Source organism: Pleuronectes platessa, chromosome 2, assembly GCF_947347685.1.
Source record: "Pleuronectes platessa chromosome 2, fPlePla1.1, whole genome shotgun sequence".
Taxonomy (NCBI): domain Eukaryota; kingdom Metazoa; phylum Chordata; class Actinopteri; order Pleuronectiformes; family Pleuronectidae; genus Pleuronectes; species Pleuronectes platessa.
In genome coordinates, this window is record NC_070627.1 from 27,809,961 (window position 1) to 27,837,056 (window position 27,096).

Consider the following 27,096-nt stretch of genomic DNA (forward strand, 5'->3'; position numbering starts at 1 on the left):
ACCATAGCTGCAGTTACTTGTGTGATGTCTGAAGCCAACTTCACTGTCAAATTCACAGAAGGGGCTTCTTGTTTTAATAGTTTAATAAAAAGAAAAATCAAGGACATTGTATAAAAGTGGAAAAGATAACAACCCAGCTCTGTGGTCAAAATGACAACATAAACGTTTGAGATGTAAGGGTTACACATATAGTTTCGAGAAAGTGAAGCCAGGCTAAAGTTCAGTGGATCATTCACAAGGTGTTTCCATTCACTTACCCACTCAAATTTGACTTAAAACAGTCAGGTCCCCATGTGGACACAGAAACAGGTATTTCTTGTTCTAATCATTATTCATCTTCCTGTCGGCCTTCAAGTCACAGGGAAAAGCATCAGCAGGTCATGTACATTGTGATTCTTATGGAGGGTTTTTCCTCTTAACTCATGAGTGCGGTCTTACAGTTTGAGAGCACTGATTTCACATTTAGCTTTTGTAATGCTTTCACTCTAAACCCTGCACATGCACTCAAATATACCCTGTCTGTGCTTAGATTTCCTGTGTTCGAGATTCAGCTCTTCTCATGCTCACCTTGGTTCTGTGTGCTCAAACTTCTAAGATTTCTCCTCTGCTCTGTGATTTTTAATGCGTCGAAATTTCCCTACCAATGGAATACTGGGTGTAGTGGTGATGAGTGAAATTGTCTCACCCTCATTATGGATGTGTTAGCTTTACGTCATTGAGAGTCCTGTACAGGTAGTAACGTAACCCAAGTTAATGAACTCACGCCTTCCACAGCTTTAATAGAATACTCGCTTCCCATCAGTGTGATTGAAGAAAAATTACCAGTCCAGCAGATCTCTGGTCAGTGAGGAGTGGCAAAAACAAGAAGCTTGAGTCTTATATTATGGGAAACCTGCTGCTGCCAACTACGAAATCAGAAGAGATGCTGCCCTGTTTCTGTCCCTCTGTATTTCATGGGAACAGCACCAACAAACATCAATTCATCACTTGAAGCTTGAGTGCATGAAATCTAATCACAAGCCAGGTATATTCGAGTGCTAATGAGTGGTTTTGAGTGAGAGCAATACAAAATGTCATTGATAAGACCTGCTCTCAAAATGAAAGGTCACGCTCTTTAATAAAAATAGGAAATATACCAATAGATTCTTAAAAATTATATTCCAAAGTCTCCATGGATTCATCAAATCAAGTGGGTGTGCTCTTTTTAGTGTAGAGTTTATGAAAGCAAATCCTGTCTCAGTGCACATCCAGGCAACTGACTATAGCTTCAGAAGAACATGACAACTGTTTTATAAAGATCGGTCCCCAAAACTCCACTGCACAGTTTTAAATGAAATCAAAATGTAAGATGACAAAGATCAACAGAAAGTTGTTATGAGTTCAGCAGAAGAGTCCAACATTCTGATTGGGTCTCTGTTCGGGTTAAAGTATGAACTGGGGAGGAACATGATAAAGTGGAAACATGGAAGTCTCAGTCTGTGGTGGTGCGGCGGTACCAGAAACGAGCCCTGAAGTCATCGCTACAGGTCATGAAGCCGGGATTGGTGGGTGAGTGGACGATACAGCGCACGATGTTGTTGTGTCCCAGAGCCAACAGGTTTTTCCTCTCAGCTGTGCGTGAGTCCCAGCAGCACAGGCTGATGGTGCGCTCGTCAGGCAGCAACACGTAGTCCTCCGTGTGGTTGAACACACCCTGCGTGCGATGCATCTGACGTCCGCTCAAACCTGCACCTATAACAGCAGAAAGACAGACAACACGTCACTTCACCACTACAAGGAGGGTTTTGCTTTTTATTACGACTGTGTGATCATGATAGAGCATCTCTAAGATAGCAGTGGCGGTTTTCTGAGATGGTATCTGACAACACGGCGTCTGGTAAGAGGTTAGCGCATTCAACCGTCAGTCTTCCACAACTCAGGTGCTGACTGCAGGTCCAGAGGGAAAACATCCATCATCAAATCAGTAACTCCATCCATCGTCTGTCTTCTGACAGTGATAGCATTGAGGATTCCTAAAGCCTTGCATAGTTCCATCTTAAATGGTTTGAGTAAAACCGCAACTTTACTACCCTACGTATTTCCCTTATACTTTCTATTTATGTTGTACATGATTAACTTTTGAGTGTCTCTATAGTTATCATTGAGTGGAACACCACACATTTTGGAATACAAGATAGAAAAGTCGATTCATTACTAAGCAATGACTGGATAACTGCTTCTCAGAGTTAAACAGTCTGTTATCTTTTGGGTAATTAACCAGTAGGCTTAGTAGGTACAGGACAGCTGAGTTCAGGTACTTTAACCCAAACCCACATCAACCAAATTAGCTGCGGCTTCTAGAGGAAACATGAGCATTTTGTTCCATCTCTGAAATGCTGCTATGTCATAAATCATGACAATAGCAGTAAAAAGTACCTACAGGAAATAACACATGCAGTGTAACAAAACCTGTGGTAATTCTAAAATGCACCACATCCGCACTGCTATGTTCTAACGAAAACTGAAATACTGAAGCTAATAATAATTATTATTATTATTATGAATTACTTATCCATATTAAGCTTAATAATATGTTATAAGTTGCAGGCAATGCTACTAACTAGAAACATTTCTTCACTAACTGGCTAGGGGGCACTGCTTTCTACCTTTGTCTACCAGAGTTAATGAACATCCACAGCATCAACACTGAATGTCAGTTTGGTGAGAACGGGTCAGTATAAAGGAAACTGATGATAAAAATGGGGTTCAGCAAAGGTTTTGAGATCGAAAAGGTCAGCTTATATGTTGCATGATGTTGAATGATTCTTTACTAACATGTTATAAACAGGCTTATATATTTTGAGGTTTTCAGACACTGTTTTCTGTGCTACAGGTGGAACAGTTGAGCTCTGTGCTGCCAATACTACTGTCTGCAGACACGACAAATCAGATTCTGTTGCCTTTAAATGTTTTTTGACTTCAGTTGCATTTTTTAACGTCTCCTCAATTGTGATTATTGTCTCAACATTATACATTTACCATTTGTGTGTGTGTTTATACACAGTAATCCATTTTTACAGTTATTCTTCAGTTTGTGTACAGTAGATACTCACAATGTGGTAAGTTTTCAGATATAAGGGATCTCTACTATACATCTGTTTTCGTGCTTCTTTTAGGTCAATGATTTTCCTGCATGGGACTAATAGTTTCTTCTCATCATTTTGTTTTAAAACAACAACATAGTGTTTTCTTGTTAAAGGCAGGAGCCGTGAGTCCATGTATGGATAGCATTGGGAGCAGATATAATATATTCTGACTGCTCCAAGCTATGTTTTTAGATACCCTTTTGATTGGTATCATATCATAGCTAATTTTCTATAATACAGTAACTGATCTATTTATAATTTGCATCTCCCAGATGCTCTGTGAAAAAAAAATGGGATGAAGAATCATCCTATTTAACTGCCCAAAAAGTTACTCTGTCTGCCCATAATGGTATCACTTTTGTTGTGACAATTCAATTTTCTCTATATTCTGTATTCAGTTTTTGACTGAAAAGAAATGAAAATATTTGTCTAAATAATTTTTTAAAAACGTAGTGGTAAATGAAAAAGCATTAAAGAAGTATTGAATTGAAGTTTAACTCAACATTAAACTGAGCCATACTGAATCATATCAAACCAGCCATGAATCACTCACTAATAAAAAAGGAACTGTGAGGGTTGTAACAGTAACATTGTTAAACAGAAGTCGTCTGTACCTGTGTACTTGACCAGCGTCCGGCCTGCAGAGATCTCCCACAGCTTCACCACGGAGTCTTTGCCACTGGACAGGATGTATTTGGAATTCTTGGAGAAGACAGCGGAGCAAACCTCTGCGCCATCGTGGGCCTTGTCGAAGGTGGTCACGCAGCGGTTGGAGACACCATCCCAGAGCTTGATGCTGCCATCCTTGCTGCAGGAGACGTAAGTGTTGGCCGAGGGGTTGTAGCTGACACCGCTGATGGTGTCTGTGTGCTGGTCCAGCGGGTTACAGGACACAAAGCACTGGAAGGTGTTGACATCATAAAGGCGGAGGGTGGGGTGCTGCGTTCCCACCAGCAGGAAGTCACCTGATGGGTGGAAGGAGATTGAGCGCAACATTTCTGCTTCCTATAGCGAGACAGATTGAGGACAGGATTAGATTTGAACATGATTCAAGCAAAATAAATAGTTTTAGGTTACCAGTTAAAATATTTAAATGTTCTCAAATTCAGACCTGCAATGAAGCATCTTCATATCATATGTATTAGAGCAGTTCTGACCTGTATATATTTAAACGCTCTTTTTGCTGAGGGCTTGGAGTAGTCAAACAGTTTGAGGGTGTAATCTCTTGAGCCGGAAGCCAGAATCTGTTCACTCGGATGGAAGGCGAGACAGGTGACTTCATCAACGTGGTCGTACAGTGTCCGAATCACGGGGTGATTCTCCATGTTTTGCTGAGCTGTCTCATTCATCATCACCTGACATAGAAAGAGACAAAGGGAATAGTAAGGGTGAGCTCAGAATAGGGCACCCTGACCCACCGATTACAACTCGCCTCACCTCAATGGGCATGGCACTCTTGGCCAGCATGCGCTCGGTATCCAGGATCTTGATGGAGGCATCAGCAGAGCCCGTGGCAATCAGCTGGCCATCACGGCTGTAGGTGGCGACCCGGCAGGGACCCTTATGAGATGTTACATAGCAGGTCTCATACTCTGATGCCTCCGGAGACATTGACTGCATGTCAGCATCGAATTCCATATCGATACCTACTCCAGGTGCCACCGTATCTGAGCGCCCGATGGCATACTGAACCGCACTGTCGTCATTCTCCATCCCTGAAAGAGTTTGCAACAGCATTTAGGGTAGGGCTGGGTAATATGGCCAAAAATGTATCGAGATAACAATGATCAAATTACTCTAGATATCGATAATTATCATTATTAGGAATGGTGTGACCACACCGGACATTCAACAAGATGTGCATTAGATGTAATCTGTATGAGTCTGAACACTGTGCAACACGATTACAGTGACTACCATGCCAACACTTATGATAAATGTGAAATGATTTTTTCTTGCCATTTCAATTGTATATGTGTCAAATCACAACATGCAATAGATTTGACATAATTATAGAGAACAGTTCCCACAACGAGCAAACACTGGCGACTGCGAGGAGAAAGAAGTCCCTTATCAAGAGGAAGAAACCTCTGGCAGAAGTGGTTGGGGGGAACGGAGAAAATAAGGAAGAGAGGAAAAGTGAGTGACAAAAAGGGGAGAGAAGAGGGAGGGAGAGAGGAGAGGGAGACCAGGGGGAAGTTTTGTAACCATCATGTTAAAGCTCTGTCAGACTGGTTGTTACAATGAAAATAGAGGTTTATACATGTAATGATGTTATTAATGATACACTGCTTTCCAGTAAAAGCCGCTGATGTATTGCTATTAATGAGCTTCCTATGGCAGTGTTTACTGTTGTTGTTTAGTCGCCCAGCCTTGACCTAAGGCCACCAGCAGCCTCAGCCCCTGAAGAGCCCTCTCACCTGTCTTCGCCAGCTGCATCAGCTGCTCAGAGGGCGACACGACGGCCGGTGGCTTCACCTCGTTGATGAGACTGTTGGCGATGCTGGTGTAGCCATCGTAGAGAAGCTGGCTGATGATGAGCTTGTACAGGTGCTGCCGGTCCTTCAGAGTCGGCTTGGGACGATACATGTTGGGTCACCGGGACCAGGACCACACCGTCAGTGCGGACAACTCAGCTGCTACGAGAAAACACAGTCACAAATAAGCTTCTGCATGTTTTCAAGTGCGAATTCGTTATCAGCGTTAGCTACAGTTAGCTGCTACCATATCAAGCATACGCTCCTCACACACCCCGTTAGCTACTTAGCTCTGACTGTACAGCAAATGAATGGAACTTTTGCTTAGCAGAGATGCTAACAGCGCTAGCTCTGTTGCTACAGTTGAGACGGAGTTAACACAGCTTAAATTAGACGCAGGTGAAACCCGGAAGTGGCGCAGTGTGCTCGCTCTGCACAAACAACACACTGAGCTAGTTCCCCGCAGAGGAGGAACGTTATTCTTCTGCATTCACATGAAAGCATTAAACATATCTACCTCTGTTCTAGGATTCAATGGCGCTCCTGGACTCAACCAAAACGTGCGTCCCTCTGTACGTAACGTGCGTCCCTCTGTACGTAACGTGCGTCCCTCTGTACGTAACGTGCGTCCCTCTGTACGTAACGTGCGTCCCGCTGTACGTAGCGTGCGTCCGACGTCACCACGCTATGAAAGGACGCTCCCTCGTGGTGAACAGGGTTTTCATTCTAGGACAGGGGTCTTCAACGTTTTTCAGGCCAAGGCCCCCAAACTGGTGGAGAGATGGAGCAGATACCCCCTACTATATATATATTGTATAAAATTGGGTTTTATATTAAACTGGGACTAGTGCCATCTATAAACATAGCTACCCTGTTATTGTGCATTCAATACTAAGCTATTCAAATATTACACGGGTTCATATATTCATGTTTTTAATTTAAACATGTGCAAGGTACAGGATGGTCATGCCTCTGCCATTTATAAACATACATCTTGCATACAACACTGAGCTATTAAATTAATTCACAGATTCATGTTTTTATTTTAAAGATACATGTAGAAGAGACAGTGGATCCTCAAGCCACCTGTGGATGCCACACATACTCCCACATTAGTGAGATGTCGGACCCTGATGGGTAGCACATAACTTATCTAACCTTGGATGGATGGAGGTTGTTAGGCAGAGGGTCATATCAGCCTCACAATAGTCGATGCATGTTAATGTGTATTTAAACACGTATTTATTATTAAACGTTCTACATGTTAATATAAGTGTGCAATAATAACAATATTATTAATATTATAATGGAAAATGTATCGATGAGAGGAAAGAAACATTGAAACATAATCAGTTTTGTCGTCTTTGTGAAAATATATTTTCTCTAGGATAGAGAAAGAAATGCCTGATGCCGCATGTTATAAATGCAGAACACAATTCTCTTCTCTCATGGTTAACAGGACTTTCAATTTTAGTTTGTAATACTTGAAATTTTAATGAAACAATATCTTCTTTCTTACTCTCCTAGTGAATGCAAAACCTATTGCCTCAATAAAAGTCTATAGTTATTGCAAGTATAAATCTGTAAGAAATATTAAATAGGTGATTCATGGTTAAATCAGGCTGATATTTTTCAAACAAAATGTTAAATATGTTTTGTCTCTGGGTATTAAACTGAGAGGTTTGGCTGCTTCACAATAAATAAAAAAAGAGGGCCTAGTGTGAGTGTGTCAGATCTTGAATGATAAATAATTTGTGTTTATAAAATGAATGTGAGTCAGGCTTATTTTACCCCTGTAATGGCGGCCAGTACTAATGACCCAGCAGAGGGCGCACAAGTACAGCATCTCAAAGACATGAAAAGGGAAAACACACTCAGCTTCTGCTCAGGTTTTAATCTCTGCTCTGTCAAAGTAATAGCACTCTCAGCTTGAAGTTGTCAACTGTAAAATACCCTTAACCAAGCTACACTCTGACATTATCAGCTAAGAGAGTTAAACGTGAAAAATAATATAATAATAATATTTATGGTTCTTAACGCTGATGGGTAAATGCACAGTGTTTGGCAGCAGGTAGCAGTGATGAGATTAGTATTGGTGTTGAAGGCAAAAGTGGGGCACGAAACCGCTGTTCTTCAACCACTAAAAGGTAAAAGGGAACATGTAAATGATTATAGGCCTCCAGCGATTCAACACCCACCCACACACTCAGTTGTCACTTCCTGAAATGTGGCCAAAAAGAGACGGAAATGAAGTGTTATACATTCAGATGGATAACGGTAGCTCAGCCTGCTTTGGAGATGAGCCTGCTCAAATAATACATATATAATTTTCCATCCAACCTGCAAAAATACTCATCCAGACTCTAATAAAGTAAGCTGGATATTTCCCTTGGGCTCTTTCAGTCCTCTGACATATGTTGAATTACCTGGTCCATGGCAGTGTGAAGAGGCAGTGAACTTCGTAGTCCTCAGAGAATGCTGAAATAAGTGTTGTTTAGGATTGTATTAAGATACGTGACCACTGAGCTCCAAATCTGTAGTGTGTCTGACAATCAATCAGCTGTACCCAAATGGATAAAATATCCAAATAATGTTTTGTAACTACAACATTGCTGAACTGTGAGGGTTGTAACAGTAACATTGTTAAACAGAAGTCGTCTTCACTTGTCTTCAGTGAAGACATTTGTGCAAACTGGCATTAACTACACACATACTTCAATTTGCAAACATTCAATCGGACTCTGCCTTAACAAATGTGAATATGCCTGAAATATGCACTCCTGCCGTGCGTCCCTTCTGCAGGAGTGCAGCTATGTAAAGACAGAAAACATGTATGGTAGGAGGTGTCTCGTTACCATGTCAACACTAACCATGCTCTCAGCAGATCAGCCTGCAGTTGCCTTGGAGACCAGCAAGAGTCTGTAGCAGTGAAAAGAAATAAAAACTATTTGTTTTCTTTCAGCAGAGGTCATCTGAGAATTGCACAGCCGATCCCACACGATGACATATTGTTCAAAAATGACTGTAGAGCTATGAAACATCACTTACATCATGTGGTGTCGAGGGTAAGATTATGCTGCTTTATTAATTTGTTTAGAAAAAAATAAAACCCAGATAAGAGTTAAAGCAACTTTATTAACTATATATTTTATGATCCATTGCAACATTCAAATGTTGGCTTGAAGCAACAAAACCACAAAATTGCCATTCAATTGTGCAGTTTCATGTAAGTCTGTGGAGCAGTTGAGGGACTTTCGCCCATTTGTCTTTTACAGGCTGAAAGCCATAGTCTCACCATACACTATGGAATTAAGAGAAAATAAAAATATTACGTTAAAGACATTTATCTCAGGAGCAGATGGAGACTAAAAGAAAAGTGATTATTGGTCTGAGATACAACTTCATATGAAAGCTTAGTCTGTATCTGCAGGGAATCTAAAGTTGATAACGCAAGGTGTTAGCAAACAATTTCAATTTCATGAAATAAGGTAATATCACTTTTGTATGTGCATGATCAAGATATGTGTCATATCAAATATGAAATATCTGATCAATATCAAAAGGTTTAACTACACCCACAATGTGCATTTTAGGAATCATCCTGTAACAGGCCTTTTGAGGCCCCATGCAATCTTATAATCTGCAGCTTTCCTCACACAGAACGATGCCCTAACTATGGTGGTGCTTGCACTGTCAGGACAAATGTGTGTGTAAAAAGTATGTGTATGTCTTTTTATAAATAATAGTAATGATCCTGAAGAATAGAATCCGAATCAAACTATAAAGATGAATGTTCGATTGGGTTTTATCTTATGGTCAATAATACATCTCATTGTACTGTTCAAGAGAAACTGATCATATGTTTTGTTTATTGGCTGAATGTATACTGTGTATGAAATCAATAGTTTTTCTCATCAAATACAGCAACAGTAAATGCAGCCAAATTGTGAAAAGAAATGAGACATAATAAAAAAAAAGCAACTGTATGAGTGTAAGCATGTGCAGTGTGAACTGGTGTACACCCGCTGAATGCAATGGGGGCTGTGGTTGGAGCTGGGAAATTCATCCCAGCCACTCACAGTTCTCGTTCTCTAAAAGAGAGAGTGAGAGCCTTGCACATGCAGCCAAGCGGCCACATCAACATTGGCATTGCTGCGCCCTGGTCTATGTGGGTGTATGAAATACAGTGTGTGGGAGGAAGTAGGTGGATGGGGGAGCGAGTATTTAAGTGAGCCAGAAGACAGGTACTGGCTCAAACTGTTGATGGTAAAGTCAGTAATTCATCCAACGTGACTGTTGAAGGTAAGCCTGCCTCTGTCACTGCACTTCCTCAAACAACAACCACTTTAACTTCTGCACAGCACCGTGTATGTGTCTGTGTGTGTGTGTGTCTGTGTTTGTGTGTCTTCAGTCCTTTCATCTGTGCTCAGGGCCTCTGGTCTCTTCCACTCCTCCAGATCACTCTGTGTTTTCAACTTGTCCTCCGGAAGTCTTTGTCTCACAGCCACCCCCCCCTCAGCCACCCAGCCAGCCCTTCTCCTTCCCTCACTCTCCTCCTCTTTGCCTCGACACTTTCATAGTGCATCTTTTCTCTCATTTGCATTTGTTCAGCTTCCTTGTGACAGTTCATGTCAAAAGAGCTGTGTGAGAATATCAGATGGGAGAGAGCCGTGCGGCCTGGATGAGGGAACAGATTAAACACAGCAGGAACTCTGAAGATGGGGCTGCTCAGTTACAATACTGTCTAAGCTGGATAATTGTAACTGATTCCAGTCAAAAGCAAGACGGTAAGTGATTTTAATATCTATTTAAACATCTACCCTTGACTTTCGACCTAGTTACAGCATGTTTTGGTTTCTTGTAATGTTAATCATAACAACACTTTGTGATGGCAACAGATTATTTCCTCTTTTCAAAGGCACCCTTAAAAAGTCTGAGCAACTAATGGAAATGAGTTGAATAGAGTAGATCAAATAAAAAAAGACAGAGATTTTAATTTGAGACAGTGCTGCAAGAAATCTGAGAATCTAAAATGTCTTTTTTTTTGTTTACATTTTGATGCTTGTCAATTTTTCATTGTACAATAAGCAGATGTATTCCAGTGCAGTTTAAATTATTTTTGAACCCATTTAATACAAGACTCACCATTTTTAAGTGCTTGTAGGTGAAAAGGTCCCTAAAGCTCTGCATTACACGGTCCATGGCCTCCCATCATGTAAACCAACATGACATATTTACATAGCTATAAGGAAGTGAAAGCACATGACAGTAAGAGGGCGGATCTGGAGAGTAAATAATGTTAAAATAAAGATTGAAATGCTCTGACACAGTGCTTCTCGTTCTCATCGAGAACTGAACTTGAATAGGAGCAAACTTTCCTGGGTATAAGAGCACCACAGACACTGTCTAACGTGGGCGTGCTCATGCTGTACAGCTCACAAAGATTATGCTCCGTGCCATCGGTGACTTTGCGGGTGAATTATGCAAATTCATCATACATGTAGAGGCAGCATCACAGCAAGAGAAAATGAAAATTGCTCACCCTAAGATAAGGTTGTTAATTTGTTGGCTTCACGCTTTGATTCTGCATAAATATGACGATCTGTCACGAGAGAAAGCTGCTACATGCTACGGTGAATCAAGGGTTGTGCTATGTAATTGGTGCAGACTGGTGACAGAGGCAGGAGCTAATGTCAGCAGACACGTTTCATTTGGAAAGATAAAGCCTCTGATATGAGTATCTGATCTCCCTCCCTCAGCCCTCTTCTGGTGTGAGTCACTCTCCTACATCACCCCCTGCTTCTCTCCTCAAATTTCTCTCCCTGTTTTTGTCTCATCTATCTCCACTGCCTGCATACAAAACCTACCCTCATAGTTGTGTCCCTACACCACCTGCTCTTCAAATGAAAAGCAGAGATTCAATTGATGCTACTGGTCTCTTTGCTTGGTAGCCATGGGTATTGTTACTCATCACACCATTATAACTCAGATCTAGATGTGTTTTTGTTTTCGTGCTGTTGTGGAAAAATGCATCCTTCTGGATTTTATCAGCATGCAAAAACCCGACTGGATTAATTCCTTGATTGGCCATCTGACCTAAAAGTACATATCAATATTAGTTATCTGTTTTTCTCTGTTCTAATGGTGCAATAACAAAATATTCTTCAGGAACTAAGTCTAATTTCTCCTTTTAGAATTAAAGCCAAACATCCCTGCTGAAATACACAAATCTACCAGTTCTGAGCAAAACTGAGGTCTAATGAAAACTCTTATTTTACAGGTAATTAGAAACCTGGCACTGCTACATCACGACAGCAGCAGTGTTACCATGGAGACTGGCAAGCCAGTATGCGCTCCAGTGCACATCAGCTCAGCTGCAGCGCAGATAGAGAAAAGGATGGATGTCCAGGCCCCACTGACGGCTGTTTACATCCACACAGTGCCTGCTCTACCAGCGCAGCCTTTCCCACAGCTTCCTGCTGCTGCACGGGAACCAGCCACGCTCCATCTGGCCATGCCGCCGCTCTACTCCAAGGAGAACCCTTGCTTTCTGACACTCCACATTGCCGGTGGGCTGCATTCTTCGCCAGGGCTGAGTCCAGCAGCTGCTGCTCCTACAGCCAGACCCAAATCAGCAGGAAAGCATGTGTGTACTCACTGCGGACGGGACTGTATGAAGCCCAGTGTGCTGGAGAAACATCTCCGCTGCCACACAGGGGAGCGGCCCTACCCCTGCACCACTTGCAGAGTTTCTTTTAAGACTCAGAGCAACCTCTACAAGCATAAACGTACTCAGGCACATGCCCGCCTCTCATCCGAGTCAGAGCAGAGCAGCCTGGGCAGCCAAGACAGCATGTCCAGCTCAAGAGAGACTCATTCCTCCAGTCTGTCTCTGGATGAGCACAGTGAGAAGACGGGCATCATGGAAAAGGATGCCACCCTACCTGTTGCTGATATTACCTGTACAGCCAATACTACAGAGGTCTTCTCTGTAACAACACAGGGCTCCATCTGTGAGCAGAGAGACTTGGACCCTGCAAGTCCTAAAACAGATTCAAATGAAAGTGCAAAGGTAAGAAAAGTAGAGGAGAACCTGAGAGTTGAAAATGAACAATCTCCTTCGACTATTGGTCGACATCTTCCACTTCAGAGACAAAAGGCCACTGTGTTCTCCAAGCAGTGGGAGAGGTCAGTATCAAGAGGGAAATCACAGAACCACGAGAGCACAGACTCAGGTTTCAGTGAGAGCAGTGACCACTACCCAAGCCCTGGTAGTGTTTTACACGGCCACAGTCTGGATTCTCTATCTGAATCTAATAAAGAGCATTTTGAGGAAACAACAAACACTCACACGTCTTCAGAACCAGACCGAGGTGCAAGGGAGCAGGAGCAGAAGACACTGGAGGAGCGCATATCTAAGCTGATTTCGGAGAATACAGCTGTTGTGGAGGACAAACAGCTGGAGAATGTAAGGCCTCGGAAGACTGTTCTTTCAAAGCAGGGTAGCATCGACCTTCCTTTGCCCTACACGTACAAGGACTCCTTTCACTTTGACATGAAGATCAGTAGGACTCAGAATGTTGGGTTGCAAAGAAACAGGAAGCCTGGACTGTACAGCTCTGTGCCCACTCAGCAGTCAACCACCATGGAGCATGGCCCCTTAACCCGCAGCAACTCCCTCCCCTTCAGCGTCACGCTCCTGCAGCCTGAGAGGAGCAGCTCAGCCTCTTCCTATCAGAGCAATTATGAATCACTGATTTGCAGGGGAGGCTCAGGCCAGATCAACCAAGCAGGCTTTGCCATAAAGCCTGTGAACCAACAGTCATCCACCCACCGGCCACTGGTCAGACAAACAGCCGTAGACTGCAACCACGCAACAGACGGCCTATTTATGAATTCCTCTGTGGAGGAGGCGAGCACCGGCAGTCTCAGCTGCGACGGGGACATTTGTGGAGAGCCAAGCAACAGAAAGTTCCGGAGGAAGAAAGCTCAGAAGTTTGCCTACGACAAGTGGTACATGTACGGGGGAGGGACATTTAAGAAGCTCTACTACAACACAGAGAAAGATGGTGATAAGAGTGTTGTCAAAGGTAGGAAATGTATGAAAGCAGAGCATGAGGCTTTTCAGGCACCACAAAAAAAGCTTTCATCAGCTCATAAGGAGACAGTCACGACAGGCTCAGCGATAAACATCCCAAGCAGCAGGGCAACAGTGTGCCATCCAGGCTGCTCTCCTGCCAAGACGTCTCTCAGCTCTACTGTGGATGTTAATGTAAGAACGACCCAGCTTCATTCAGCGTGCAGCTCTGTCAAGACTCCAATCCGGAGAAACCTGTCTTTGTCAATACTGCCATTGCCTTCAGTGGTTAGCCACCAAGCAAACAGCATGAGCAGCACAGGGGCTGGGCTTAAAGAAAAACACACTGATTCCATCTCTGAGCTTTGTGGAGCCCATATTCCCTCTGATAGAAAGAAGCAGAGAACGGCTGATGATTCAATTTGCCAGCTTGAGATGGAGACCGCCCAAAACACACTGAGTTACCTCCCTCCCTCTGTGACTGGCAGTGCACTTCGGCAGGATGCACACTTCAGTTATGTCAACCTCCAAAAAAAACAAAAACACACTCAACTCGAAGGAAATCTCTTCTCACCATGCATAATCAATGCAAATGCACAATCGGCTAGCACCCTGCCTCCCACTTCCCTCCCCTCAGCTCTCAAGACCAGCTTCCTGCCCAAGTACCAGCTCAAGTTGCCTAACGCTGGGGAACATGATTCAAATACTTCACTGCATGTTGTGGATAAACCGACAGTAACTGCTGGCTGCACCTTCACCTCTCCTACATCCTCTTCTAAAACTGAGCAAACCTCACCTTCAGTCACAGCTCCTGAAATCAAATTAAGTGAACCTGTCACGGTAGCGTTGATGCAAACTGGTGATTCCAAAAAGACGAATGCTCTTAATTCCACACAAGCCCAGCTTTTCTTGCCTTGCACAGCTGCAACATTTTGTCAAGCCGAAACATCAAGATTCAATGAGAATATGACATCTAGTCTCCCTGTGGTGCACAGGCAATTTGCAGCAACCACAATAACCACAGCCTGCCTTCATGATTACCATGAAGGATTATGCAGCACATTAATACAGCCATCGAAATCTGCACCTGTGCAGTTACCCTCACCTGTTGCACCTGCTATACCCTCCATAAGCACAGAAAACAGCCAGACATCTGCTACTTCCAGTACAACTATCCCACAGTGTCCAATTAACTCTAACCTTCCTCTGTCACACTTACAGTTCTTGCCTAAATCAGAACAGTCGAACTTTGTAAATAGAGCATTTACTGGCCCGAACACCCCAAAAGTACCATGTCACATCATACCGTTTGACCAGGTACAACCAGCAGGTCAGAATGTGTTTCATGTTCACACAGCAGATCTCCAGATCTGCCTCCAGATCATATCCGACGAGCAGCTGGCTCTCATTGAACCGCAGATTGAGCGTCATGAGGACAGCAGCCTCTCACAGAGACGTGACATGCAAGCACAGGCCGCAAAAGTAATCCAGAATAAAGCTAAAAGCTCTGCAGCCACGGAAAGAAGCAATGAGGGAACGGACCATCGACTGCAGGGATATCAAAAGGAGTTGGACCAAAATGAATCTTCATCCACACTTAATGTGGAGAGAATAAAACCTCCACTGACTGCCCACATGACTGAACACAGGAATTCCAGACAGGCTACACTATCAGCTGAATCTAAGCCCCCTGAAGCTCCAGGCTTGACATTACACCCACACAAATGCAGTCATCTAAACACGGCCACGGAGACTCTGAGCTTTGCGAGTGATGTGATGTCAACTGCTGCTGTACGGTCAGGAAGAAACCAAACTTCAGAGGAGGAACGTGCCCTTTCTCTGAACTCCTTTCCTGAAGAGCAACCTTTCCTGGGCAGCAGGGCCAGTCAAGGTGGACTGGTCTTGCAAACACTCTCTGGTCTTTCTCCCAATTCAGTAAATCAGAATAGAAAAAGTGAACTACTGGTCAAAGACATACACCATAAAACCAAAAATCAAGGAGCCTCTTGTGAAGTAAGCATAATGAAAACCAAGTGGGAAGCCTCTGCATACAGAAGCAACAGGTTAGAAAGTGGAGAAACACCCTGCTCTATGCATGTTAGGTGTGATAAGGCCAGTTCTGATGAACTCTCTGGGTCATTGTTTCCATTTTCTATCAATAATTGCAAATCTCCAAGAAAGTTGAACCCACATACATCCATCTGCTGCAGCAAACCTTCTGATCCTACAATATCAGAGACGGTGGATCCATCTAAACATGAAAACACAGGCTGTGACAGGGTAGGACCTTCAGACAACTCTGTCACTTTACCGGAAAAGACTCTCTGTGATTCACAGGATGTAATCAGCTTAGCCCACTCACAAAAACTGTTTACTTCAGAGTCCTCTAACATCCACGTGGAAAGAACCAAAGACATCCCAGCTGTGCTCTCAAGTATTCAGAGCCCTACTGCAGGTATATGTTACTATTTTAATCATTTAAATCATGTATATTGTTTAGGATCTGAAGGATAAAGATGTCATTGTTTAATTGATTTGACTCTGTATTAACACATTTTAGATTTAAATCGAAATAACACCAATGAGGGTGAAGGGGTTATAGCGTTAGGGAAGGCGATCTCACCTCAGATTAGATTCAACTTTATTGTCATTGTCATGCAGTGTTACATCTAACCAAAAAGTACAAAAAGAAGATGAAGGTGCTGATGAGGCAATATTAGCAGGTGAATGTTTGTCTATACATATGTGTGTGTGTGTGTGTGTGTGTGTAGGTTGAGGAAAATGTTGGTTTCAGTGGGAATTGAATTCAGGTGGATTATTATATATAGTTCCAAATATTCCCTTAATTTTAAGAGAAGGCAGTTTATTTGTACACTTAAATGCGGTGTTGCTATTTCCATCAGAGCAAGATTTCAAGACAGAAACCCAATTCCACCACAAGATGGTGGTAAATGATAACTGGTTTGTAGAGTGAAGCCCTCATCTTAACCTCCGAGTATCACAGCATCACAGTCAAGGTGTTGTTTAAGAACTTAAATTCTCAGGGTTAAAACATAGACAAAATATTTAAAGGCATTTTACTTCCAACCTCACTTTAGTGAAATAAATTAAAAAGTTTCAAGATCCATGTGGCCTTAGCACAATTTTACCCTGATTTTCCTTGTTATGATAACATGTGAGCTGCCTCCCAGGCCTTCACAGAGAAAGGTCCTGCAGCATTTGTAATTGTCATTTGATCCCCATCACGGCACAAAACAGCAGTTCACTCTGTAATTTAAAGGAGCTGGGGATTACTGACAACAACAGAGATAAAAAAGGTCATGTTGGGTAGCACAGGAAAAAAAGACTGCCACTTAAAGACATCAATCTACTGCCTCCTGGCTAAACTGAAACAACAACCTAAGGCGCTGGCATGAAAGAGGGAGACTGTGTGTTCCCATATGTGGCCAAAATCCCTTCTAAATATTGTCGGAGATGTCAGATCTCAATGTGTCTGTCCACCTAATTCAACCAACAACAAGGTATGAACAGTTTCTAGTTGTCCTTTAAAGACTTGTCACTCACACTGGAGATCAGACAAACTCACCGTAAAGTCAAATTTCCTGAATTATCGGATCAGCATATTATCATTAGTTCTGCCAGGTTAGTGCTAAGTTTTGCCACTCAACCATGACAGCATTGTTGAGGTCACTTTTAGAAAACCTTTAGCAAAAGTCCTCTCTCCACTGCTTAAGTTTTCAGGCAAATTAAAACTGACATATAAGATAGTGGACTCACCATCCCAAAGATAACGACTGCTTTTTATTTGTTTTGACTCCCCTAGGGATTCTGGAGGGAGACTGCCTAGGGGAATGTGAAGTCCAGAAGGAGCCACAGAAATGGGGACATGTAGGCATACCTGGACAGTCAGACTGCACAGACCGGAGGCCAAAACTGAGCCAAGAGGCCAGAGAGACAACCCACCAAGGAATAGATGGGCAGAGCGGTGGAGGAGTGATGAGGGAGGATAAGAACGGAAGAATCAAGGCAGACACAGTCCCTGGAGAGTTGGCCAACACAGAGTCAAACTGCAGATACACAGCTTTACCAGACATGACAGAGTTAGAGGTGAGATTGAACTTCTTCATTGTTCTTCATGTTTATTCGACATATCTGTTTACCTGGCTTTTTCACTGTTAAAGTTTAACTGCACTTCTGCTGACTGCCTCTCTTCCAGCATATTAAGAAAATTAAGAGGAAGGTAGCAGTGCGTGCAAGAATGTGTGGCTATGTAAGCTGTGTCACAATTCTGCATTTGAAGACCGTTTGCGTCACAACAACCCGACTAGACTGTCCCATTTGGAATGCCCCTTTAAATGCGCCCATCAAATGGTTCCCGGCCCAATTCTACCCCAAAAGTCATGGCACTCCAGTGACCAACTTTTTTTAAAGAGCTAATGGCACTGAGTAAAGATTAGATGTCCAATGCTTCAGTATCACACTACAACTCAACAGAACAGATAACAGTATAAATGTAAAAAGGGGCATTAAAACTCTCTCGTTGTGTCAAACTTCAGTTTGAGCTTGTGACGGCGATCCCAGAAAGCTGCAGTTGACCAGACTGTCTCATTTCGTTTCAGCCTTTGCAGTCTATGAAGACCATCTTCTTCGTGGGCCAGGTAGACAGTGTCCTCCGAAGGATGCAGTCCCTGAATTGAGACACAGTGGGCTGACTGACCACGGTCCGGTAATATGGACAGTCAGGACAGTCAAGTCCTATGAGAGAGTCACTGTGTGAATACCTGGGTTGAGCTGAGCTAGTGGCTATGCAACGAGAGGCCCTCTGGTGTGTTGTTATGTGCAAGAGAGTGTTATAGCCAACTAATGCTCTTCAGCATCTCTAAAAAAGACCAATAACCTCTGAATATAGTAATATAGTACAGTAATCTGTGGCCCTATGCCCTTCATGCCACTGCAGATACGTATATATATATATATATATATATATATATACAGTATATAAATGACACATGCTCTGTCAGTGGCACTAAATGGTTTAAACTTCCTGTGTGCACTTGTCATTGTTTCGGTATTACAGCCTGCTGCTTGTTCAAACTTGATGAGTTATTGCTTGCCCATGTCAAAATTATACAATAATTCATCACAATGGATACAATAAAAATGTAATCTATTTCCCTGTACAGGATCATGTCAGTTTGATAATAATTGTCTTTTTTTCCCTTGAAAACATTTGAATACATTTTCAGTCAACCGCATTGTAAAGAGTTTAACTGAAAGTTTTATTTCAGTTTTATTTTTTGATTCATAGCCTCTTTACATTTTCTGTTTTTCTGGTTGGAAACATTGTTGGCAGCACTGCAGTGAATCCAGGCCAGAACCTACAGAGAGAAGAGAAAAAAGCATGTGGTCAGATCTTGCAGCGTGTTACTCAGACAGAAAAACTTCTCAAACTGCCTGCGAAATGCTATTTCAGTGTCAGAATATTCAGAAGATTTGTGGCTTGTGAAAAATGGATCTAGTATTTACTATGCACACACGTTGAAGAGTGAACGACTCTGGACCTGCGGTGTGTCAGTGGTGAGACTTTCTGAGCTCTCTCTGTTAACAACATTGCACTACATGTCTGAATTCAACACTGTTTGCCCAGTTTGTCTGTCAGTCAGTAGATGTGTTATTGTAAAGGCAGATGCTTTGAGTCATGGGCAAGTGTCATAGGTTAAAGCCTTAGTGGTCCTGTCTCACAGCACCTGTCAGTGTGCTAATGGTAAGCTGTCATGACAAAAAGACAGTCAGTCTGTTGGTAAGAGCTCCTGGAGGCCTCCTCCTTCCTCCCTAAGGTAAACAGGACACAACGGAGTGTTTATGGCGTCCATGGGGTTCAAATGTGCTAAGAACTGAAATAATTCTCCCCATCCAGATGAAAACATCTACAGCGCATGCAATCAGCATTTATTAACGTGCTGCAGTCAAGGGTCCTGGGTCAGGGGGCTTGAAAATCCGACAGACAAACTGATGCTTTATTCAATGAATTCACAGCAGATTGCACACTGTAAATCATAATGCTGGTCCCTGGAGATAAGGATTTTTAAATATAGTCCGAGTGCAGAAACTCTAACACTGCTCTACCAATGAATACTTGTAGACTTGGAAATCCTAAATCCCCTCTTATCTGTCTTCATGTAAAAACAATTATTTTAATTATCATGACTTTTCAGAGGACTAGACTAACCACTGAGCCTGGGGGTGTTGCATCACTTTCAATAGTTTCAGAAAGAAAAACAACCTTCACCTCATGTGACCTGTGATTAAGGAAATCTTTTATACAGTAAAACATTGTACCATCATGAAGTTTAATAAGCATACACGCGTGCCTCCCTCCACATAGAGACACATATGCTTTTTTTTCCAACCAAAAATAACCATTTTTTACCGCTTCCTTATTGACAACAGCTTTGCTCCTATTCTGGTCTAAAACGGCAATTGGAATCAACAGTACTTCATCCAATTCAGAAAAGGTTTAAGCAATAATTCAACATTAATTCAGTTACCTTTCATATAATATGAATATATATAGAGATTAAGTTTCAAATATCTCTCACCCCCATATATCTCTTATCTCTATTATCTAAATGTTTGAAGAGTTAGCATAATGACACCACTGTCCCAAGTGAGGGGTGGCGGACGTGATTGAATCCACAAAACACTTTTGAAGTTCCAGGTGTAAATGGCGTTGCAGTCAAATCCAAAACAATTGAAGTAACTGGTGATCGCTTATTCAAAAGTAAAACAACAATATTTACTTCAATTGTATTGGCTTTGGCTGCAACACTCCAAAAGTGGTGATTAGATAATGAGTGAATTTTCCTTTTTGAGTGAACTATCCCTTCACGCATTCAAGACACAGTAGCACAGCCGCCACCTGTCTACCTCTGCACAGACATCAATATCCTGGTATGTCAAAATCAAAGCTTGGTTAAACCTGACAACTAATTTCCTAAATTCTTGTCCACTGGCAATAAGACTCCTTGCATTCCAATGAAGGAGGCAATCAACATAATCATCTAAGAATTCACCCTGACTCGTATCCCAACCCCCCTCTCAATGGGGCTTGTCTTTGTTTGACTTATTCTCATACATTCATACACTGATTAAGGGGCATAGTTCTTAAAATGGCAAGAACCTGACTGCTGCTTGAGACACAAATATCGGACCTTGATTTGTTTTATTTTCCCTACTACATGCAACACACCGACTGGAAATGAAAAAAAGGTTTCCTTGTCAGAAACCATTGCCAGATTTTTTTTGTATTGTTGTGAAGCACTTGCAGCATCTTTAATACATGATATCTAAGATGATTCAAACCACACAAGAAATTATATTTCATGAGTCAGATGTAAAATAGAAAAACTGTTTTCCACAGAAAAGTGATGATGAGCCTGCTGGACAAACCATCCCTTTAGATGTTAAGTCATTCAACTAAAGCTTTTAGCATATATAATTGAGTGTAATAATTTATAGGTTAGTTGCAATGTTAAAGTTAAAAGTTGAAGGAAGGGAAAACTAAAAGTGAGTTACGGGAAAAGAGGTTACTCTCCAAGTATGGAAGGAGCCCCCTCAAACAGCTGTTGCAAGAAAATAAGGATTACACTAACAGTTTTGTTTATGTCGGTGAAAAAGAACAGACATAAGCAGCAATGTCTTTGAGCAACATGTTATTTATTGTTATGCATGAAAATATATAAAAGTTTAAAAACATGTGTCTGAGTAGAAAGGTTTCCCCCCTTGGAAATCACTTAGGGACAGACTTCATACATCTGTGGTAGCCGCACAGTCTCGTGGAAGATGGAGGTTGTTTCCAATCCACCAGCTTTTCAGAATGTAACAAATATCGAAACTGCCCTGTGCAAGGAAGAATGTTGCTTGCTTTTGGCAGATTTGTTTGGAAAAGTGGTGGGATTGAACTCAGAACCTTTAGACCCTGATATTGAACCTCGTCCAAGAGAAAATTGCTATATACTTGAGGAGAAATTTGACCCAACAATAATTGTAAAGCTTTTGGCCCATTATTAAAAAAAATATAATCTGCTGTGGTGAGAGTGGAGTATAAATATGTGCTGCTAACTGACCAAATGTAAACAAATTTAGGGTCAAGAAAAGGGAAGGCTACGAACGAGTCACCCTGCACTGTTAACTGTAATGGCAGTGGATAAGGCTTAGAAGTAAAAAAAATTGTGAGAGAGAACGGGCTTGTAGCTATACATCTTTACATATAATCAACACTTGTTAAGTCAATACCATGACATTGTGAGCAGTTTTTTTCTGAAAAAATCACAGCTCCACACTGTAGGTGTTGACATGAAACACTGACAAAGCTTCTCAGTGGCTGTGAAACAGTCATCCAGGTTTAAATAGCCTCAAACTGTGACATTTATTACAACACTGATGAGAGAGTACATAGTTCAATCCTTCTGCTTCCATTGTGAGATTGTGGTTAGGAAGTCACTGTGCTGATACTGCTAAAGTAAAGGCACAACATTCATTTTGTGGCTCTTATGCCTTATATTAAGCTTAATCATAGAATAAAATTGTATTGTGTAGACTGCCTAACAGACCTCTGAAATAGCAGGCATGCAATGTATGAAAAAATACCAGAAGCTCAGTAAATCAGTCAAAAGTATATATATATATATATATATATAGCGAGAGAGAGAGAGAGAGTCGGACAGACAGACAGACAGACAGACAGACAGACAGACAGACAGATAGACAGACAGAGAGAGAGAGAGAGAGATTTTATATATATATATATATATATATATATATATATATATATATATATATATATATATATACATCAAATCTTCACTGCATATAAGCCAGTTAGGATGAACACAAAAGATTTCAAACTTCACTGTGCATCATAGAATGTTTATAAAAATATCTGCACACAACGTCCAGCACACAAACAATAAAAAGTGAGAGTTTATAGCACAACTGTTTGAGGAGGACTCACTAAAGACAATAAACCATTCTGAACAGGCCAAGAAAACAGGCAGGTTTAGAAGGGGCACTGGACTAAAATATACAAATTCAAGTGTAATTGCCCTATAACTAAAGCATTAAACTGTGTCAGCACGACTAGTTGAGCAAGTGAAAATATTACCATAAATTACGATGAATATTCCCATAAGATCGAAGGTTGTAGAGGCTTTAAACCTGTATATTTAAAGGAGCTGCGTAAAACAAACATATCATTTTACATGTGGACTGCTGCGCACACTCACACAATTATGAGGATTTATTAGCTTTTTGATCAGCAAGACCAGTACTACAGGCAGCTGTCAGTACAGTATATGCCAAAGAGGAATGCTTGCTTTCACATGATTTCAAAGTTTAGAGGACAATGACTGTATTATAGTGATGTGTGATGGTAATATTCCTTCTCATATTCTTCTTTTATTAACAGGGACAAGACACAGAGGTCAAGGTGGATTCCTTTAAAAATCCTTGGCTATCTGAGGAGCATCTTCAGCATCTTTCCCAGACGCACTCAGGAATGTCTGAGTATCCTCTACAGAGGCCTCAGCGAGCTCTGAGCACGTCAAATAACCTTAATTTACCAGCCAGCGGCAGTGAGACTAGCCTTCTCAATTCTCCACAGCCCCCACTGGAAGTGAACAACTTGTATCTCTCACAGCAACACTGGGAAAGCAGCATCGCTCGTACCAAACAAACACAGACCTTATGCGAGTCAAATTCAAGTAAACCGATCAAAACACAGGCCCAATTCAAAGAGACGCAAAATGCTGTTTCACAAGTCACTCAGCAAACAACATTTTTACACCAGGAAAAGCAGACCCTATCTGTTCAGCAAGGAAACACTGCAGGTAACAACAGCACAGCAGTAAGCCATTCTACTAAGGTAACATTAGGAAGTAACAAAACCTCAGGTCTCTTGGCAGATATCAAAACCTCATGCGCCACACACCACTGCCAAGTCTCCCAATCCCTGCAAGTCAGTCAAGCCTCAGCTGGATGGACGGGAAACACTCAAACGTCAAACACCAATATGCTGGGTTATAATGCTGAGGCCCGATTAAAGCCTTTTACATACCAGGAGCCTGAGCTGGACCCCGAGGATCAAGCACCAGATGAGTACATAACACACAGCAGTAACTCTGGGAGAACTGACACGACCAGCAAATACCAGTCTTTTTTCTTGGCTGCTCAGCTTCAAGGGTACGAACCAGCCGAGAGTCTGACTGCTGGAGGGAAGCCTGTGCCGAGCTGCCAGGACTCTTCAGAAGACACCAGCAGTAGTGATGATGAAGGGAAGCTTATCATTGAGCTTTAGGGCAGATCTGAACACACACTGATGTCGTTTGAATTTTTATTTGCAGTTGATTTATATGTTTCACAAGAAAATCTGCTGTGGAGGCAGAGATATCCATGGTCGTGTTAAAGGAATAGTTCACCGTAAAATGAAAATTCACTCATTATCTACTCACCAATATGACGATGGAGGGATGAGTGAGGTGTTTGAGTCCACAAAACACTTTTGGAGAATCAGGGGTAAACAGCGTTGCAGCCAAATCCAATACAATTAAAAAAAAATTGGACCACTTCTTCAGACGTAATAAAACTACAGAAAAAAACACATAACAAGTCTTCCATACTGCTCTCGTGCCATCCAAGTGTCTGTAAGACCCTTAAGACTTGAAACGGCTACATTTAGATCTTGTTTTTAGCCTAAATATGTGTAAATTACCTCATTTCGAGTCAAATTTGAATCCAGAGGCTTGTGGACACTTGGATGACACCACAGGAGCAGTATGGAGGAACTTTATGGTTTTTTCCGTCCTGATTTTCTGTTTTACGTTTAAAGAAGTGGTCCCATTACTTCAACTGTATTGGATTTAGCTGAAATGCTGTTCACCCCTGAGAAGAAATATTTTCCTGTTACAAACAGAACATTAAAAGGTCAATGGGTTACTCTGCTGTGTTCATGTCATATTCTACTGAGAGCAGTTAAAACTGGTCAAGAAGGAAAAACTGCTCACATCAGCCTCCTAGTTGAAATTTCAGGTGTCAGGAATGTCCCTCACAACAGCTCCTACGAGTCAAAAGCAACCACAGACGTCAGTGAACAAGTCACAAAACTGCTGCATAATTTCTGACAGAAGCCAAAATTTAATTCAGAATGACTTTCATAAAACAATTAAATGACTAATAGCGGATTATGACACTTAAAAAGTCCCATCAACAAGTAATCATGCTCGATAGGAAGTATGACACGTATGAAAATAAATTAGAAATAAATAAATGATATGTTGTTTTAGCTTATATCTAAATAGCCCACGAGATGACAACTCTTTGTTTGGCAGCATATATGATGCCAAAGTAGAAAACATAGCTGAACAAAGGTTTAATCATAGAAAAGTGTTAATGAAGCGCCACTTCACACGTAACAACGTTTTTTGTCCTGCACTCACTGTTTGTTAACAAACTGATAAATCTCAGCGACAGGTATGAACATTTATCCTGAGTGATCTGATCTCTTGTGGTCAGTGTTAGGTATGTTCACATCTAAAAGTAAAATGCATCCTGAATGTCTCTTCTGTGATACATGTGATCAGATATCATATGTGGCCCAGGAGACACATGCGTTCACACAGCCAAAATGATGTGTCCCAAACCTCGTCCCTGTGGGATCCGATCTGATGCATTTGGGTGCGTTCACACATGTACTTAGCGCTGAACACTTGTGTTCGGATCACTCAGGATAGCTTTTTCTTCCTGTGTGCCACCTCCATCCAGTTTTATCAGGTCTTTGTTGCTTGGCCTCACAAGTGTTGACACAAAATCTGCAGCTCCTTCGGCTATTTCATCCAAACTGCGTGACTTCCGTTCGCCTCACATATGCTTCCAAACATTTGTCATTCGTTGTGTCTGCCTTCCCACACTCACTCTCCCTCAGTAATTGCAGCCTGTAACACTATCCATCCTTCCCTGACAACACCTGTGTGTGTGATTTATGGTCACGTGCAGCCAGATACCATTAGGGTGATCTCTGCTGCCAACCAGATCACTCAGACATTGGCTGGAGAGGCATGACCCCTTTCTCAGTCTGGGTTTAGCGATGAGTCAGCAGCTATGATGAGACACCGGAGCTCACAGGACAGGAAATGGGCGGATGTGAACATTTCTGTACATAAATCCAGAGCTATTGCTCATCCTCAGTCCACATCCCATTAGTGTTCATAAAACCCTTTGGACTTGACAGGTGTATGTGTGTAATAGTGCTGAATGAGGTTTATCTGCAGTGAATCAGTTCAGGCCTGTTGACGTGTTTGATGTATTCATAGACCTGAAAGCCAAGGGCACGCAAATCCCAGCTGTTTACAATGACTGTGTAAAGCTATTTTAATATTATAATGAAAAACATTGTCTTTTCTTATTTTGTTTTCATTTTCTAATGTTACACTCTTGCTACAAATTGTATGTGTAAGAAAAACTGACAAACCAAATGAAATCCTCTCAAATATATCTCTCGTCACATTTTGTTTTCAACTATGTCAACAAAAGAAGAGGTAAATTAAACCCTTTCACTGGTCTGATTGTGTCTGGTTCTACTGTTTCATTTAACACCAACTTTGCTCGTGATGGCTTTTAGATTCAAGGGTCTGAAAATCTTTGCCTGTTGCTTCTATGGAAATCAAGGTAATAACAAACTTGGTAACTAATTACTGATGGCTCATCGTGGAATGTCTGAGCAAAACGGAGAGACAGGGCTGTTGAATTCAGCCAAAGCTTCCCAGATTCCAAGATAACTAACGTAAGCTGTATGTTTTATCGTCACGTTAACTTGATCGTCCACTTGTCATTAATGGTGCAACATGTGACAAAGTTGCAAAGTTTAAGCCCAGTGATTGGATGTTTCTTTAAATAATTCATCTTGGACTTCACAATTAACTTTTCTCCCAATGTCTGTTCAAGCTTTTACCAAATAAACATGTATATATTTTTTCTAACTTTCCTCTTTGGTACAGTTGATTCAATCTGGTTATGCTGATATAAACCAAAGACGTGCTGCACCTGTTAGACATATAAAGCCATTTCCAGGAATGAACTCCAGAGTTTTCCTTTCACACATGAACAACACAACAGGGGAGCTGCTCTGCTGGGACACGTTCTCAACTACAGAGAAATCACTGAAGGGTTCAGTCGAGGAGTGTTGGAAATGTAATCAACACACTCTACATAAACTGAATAACACGGAACAAAGCCCAATGGGACTATCATGTTAATGGTATTTTTGTTTTTTTAAGTCTGATATAGAGTCATAAATTGACAACAAAAGCTACTTGAAAGTTGCTAAAGCTACCAGTTAGTGTTTTTCAATGCTGATGTCTGGAGA

General features: G+C 41.7%; 2 protein-coding genes across 7 annotated transcripts; one reads left to right on the forward strand and one right to left on the reverse strand.

Moving 5' to 3' along the window:
• Positions 1 to 51: 51 nt before the first annotated feature.
• On the reverse strand, positions 52 to 10,844 carry cstf1 (cleavage stimulation factor, 3' pre-RNA, subunit 1). Of its 4 annotated transcripts, XM_053429683.1 has the most exons (8): positions 10,748 to 10,844; positions 8,473 to 8,521; positions 8,029 to 8,080; positions 5,546 to 5,764; positions 4,563 to 4,840; positions 4,283 to 4,480; positions 3,740 to 4,130; positions 52 to 1,731 (listed from the first exon to the last, which is right to left on the reverse strand). In XM_053429683.1, the coding sequence occupies exons 4-8, from the start codon at positions 5,712 to 5,714 to the stop codon at positions 1,472 to 1,474; spliced, it is 1,296 nt and encodes a 431-aa protein (XP_053285658.1). In that variant the 5' UTR covers positions 5,715 to 5,764; positions 8,029 to 8,080; positions 8,473 to 8,521; positions 10,748 to 10,844; the 3' UTR covers positions 52 to 1,471. The 4 variants fall into 4 exon arrangements, with proteins under 4 accessions (XP_053285658.1, XP_053285660.1, XP_053285656.1 ...); XM_053429685.1 differs by lacking the exons at positions 8,029 to 8,080; positions 8,473 to 8,521; XM_053429681.1 differs by lacking the exons at positions 8,029 to 8,080; positions 8,473 to 8,521; positions 10,748 to 10,844 and adding an exon at positions 6,120 to 6,249.
• Positions 9,745 to 26,715, forward strand: znf831 (zinc finger protein 831). Of its 3 annotated transcripts, XR_008339637.1 has the most exons (6): positions 9,745 to 9,904; positions 10,214 to 10,389; positions 11,883 to 16,134; positions 17,503 to 17,786; positions 18,299 to 18,504; positions 23,146 to 23,279. XR_008339637.1 is itself a non-coding variant. In XM_053429669.1 (5 exons), exons 3-5 carry the CDS (start codon positions 11,931 to 11,933, stop codon positions 24,031 to 24,033), a joined length of 5,376 nt encoding a protein of 1,791 aa, XP_053285644.1. In that variant the 5' UTR covers positions 9,745 to 9,904; positions 10,214 to 10,389; positions 11,883 to 11,930; the 3' UTR covers positions 24,034 to 26,715. The 3 variants fall into 3 exon arrangements, 2 of the variants coding, with proteins under 2 accessions (XP_053285644.1, XP_053285645.1); XM_053429669.1 differs by lacking the exon at positions 18,299 to 18,504 and having other exon boundaries at positions 23,146 to 26,715; XM_053429670.1 differs by lacking the exon at positions 23,146 to 23,279 and having other exon boundaries at positions 18,299 to 18,867.
• Positions 26,716 to 27,096: the final 381 nt, after the last annotated feature.

What these genes read in the sequence shown, in the direction of transcription:
- cstf1 (XM_053429685.1), bottom strand. Translation starts at nt 5,714, where the DNA reads ATGTATCGTCCCAAGCCGACTCTGAAGGACCGGCAGCACCTGTACAAG. An exon ending in GATGCAGCTGGCGAAGACAG is followed by an intron (nt 4,841 to 5,545) that starts GTGAGAGGGCTC and finishes AAACTCTTTCAG; the next exon opens with GGATGGAGAATGACGACAGT. An exon ending in AGAGTGCCATGCCCATTGAG is followed by an intron (nt 4,481 to 4,562) that starts GTGAGGCGAGTT and finishes TTTCTATGTCAG; the next exon opens with GTGATGATGAATGAGACAGC.
- znf831 (XM_053429669.1), top strand. Translation starts at nt 11,931, where the DNA reads ATGGAGACTGGCAAGCCAGTATGCGCTCCAGTGCACATCAGCTCAGCT. An exon ending in TATTCAGAGCCCTACTGCAG is followed by an intron (nt 16,135 to 17,502) that starts GTATATGTTACT and finishes TGACTCCCCTAG; the next exon opens with GGATTCTGGAGGGAGACTGC. An exon ending in CAGACATGACAGAGTTAGAG is followed by an intron (nt 17,787 to 23,145) that starts GTGAGATTGAAC and finishes TTTTATTAACAG; the next exon opens with GGACAAGACACAGAGGTCAA.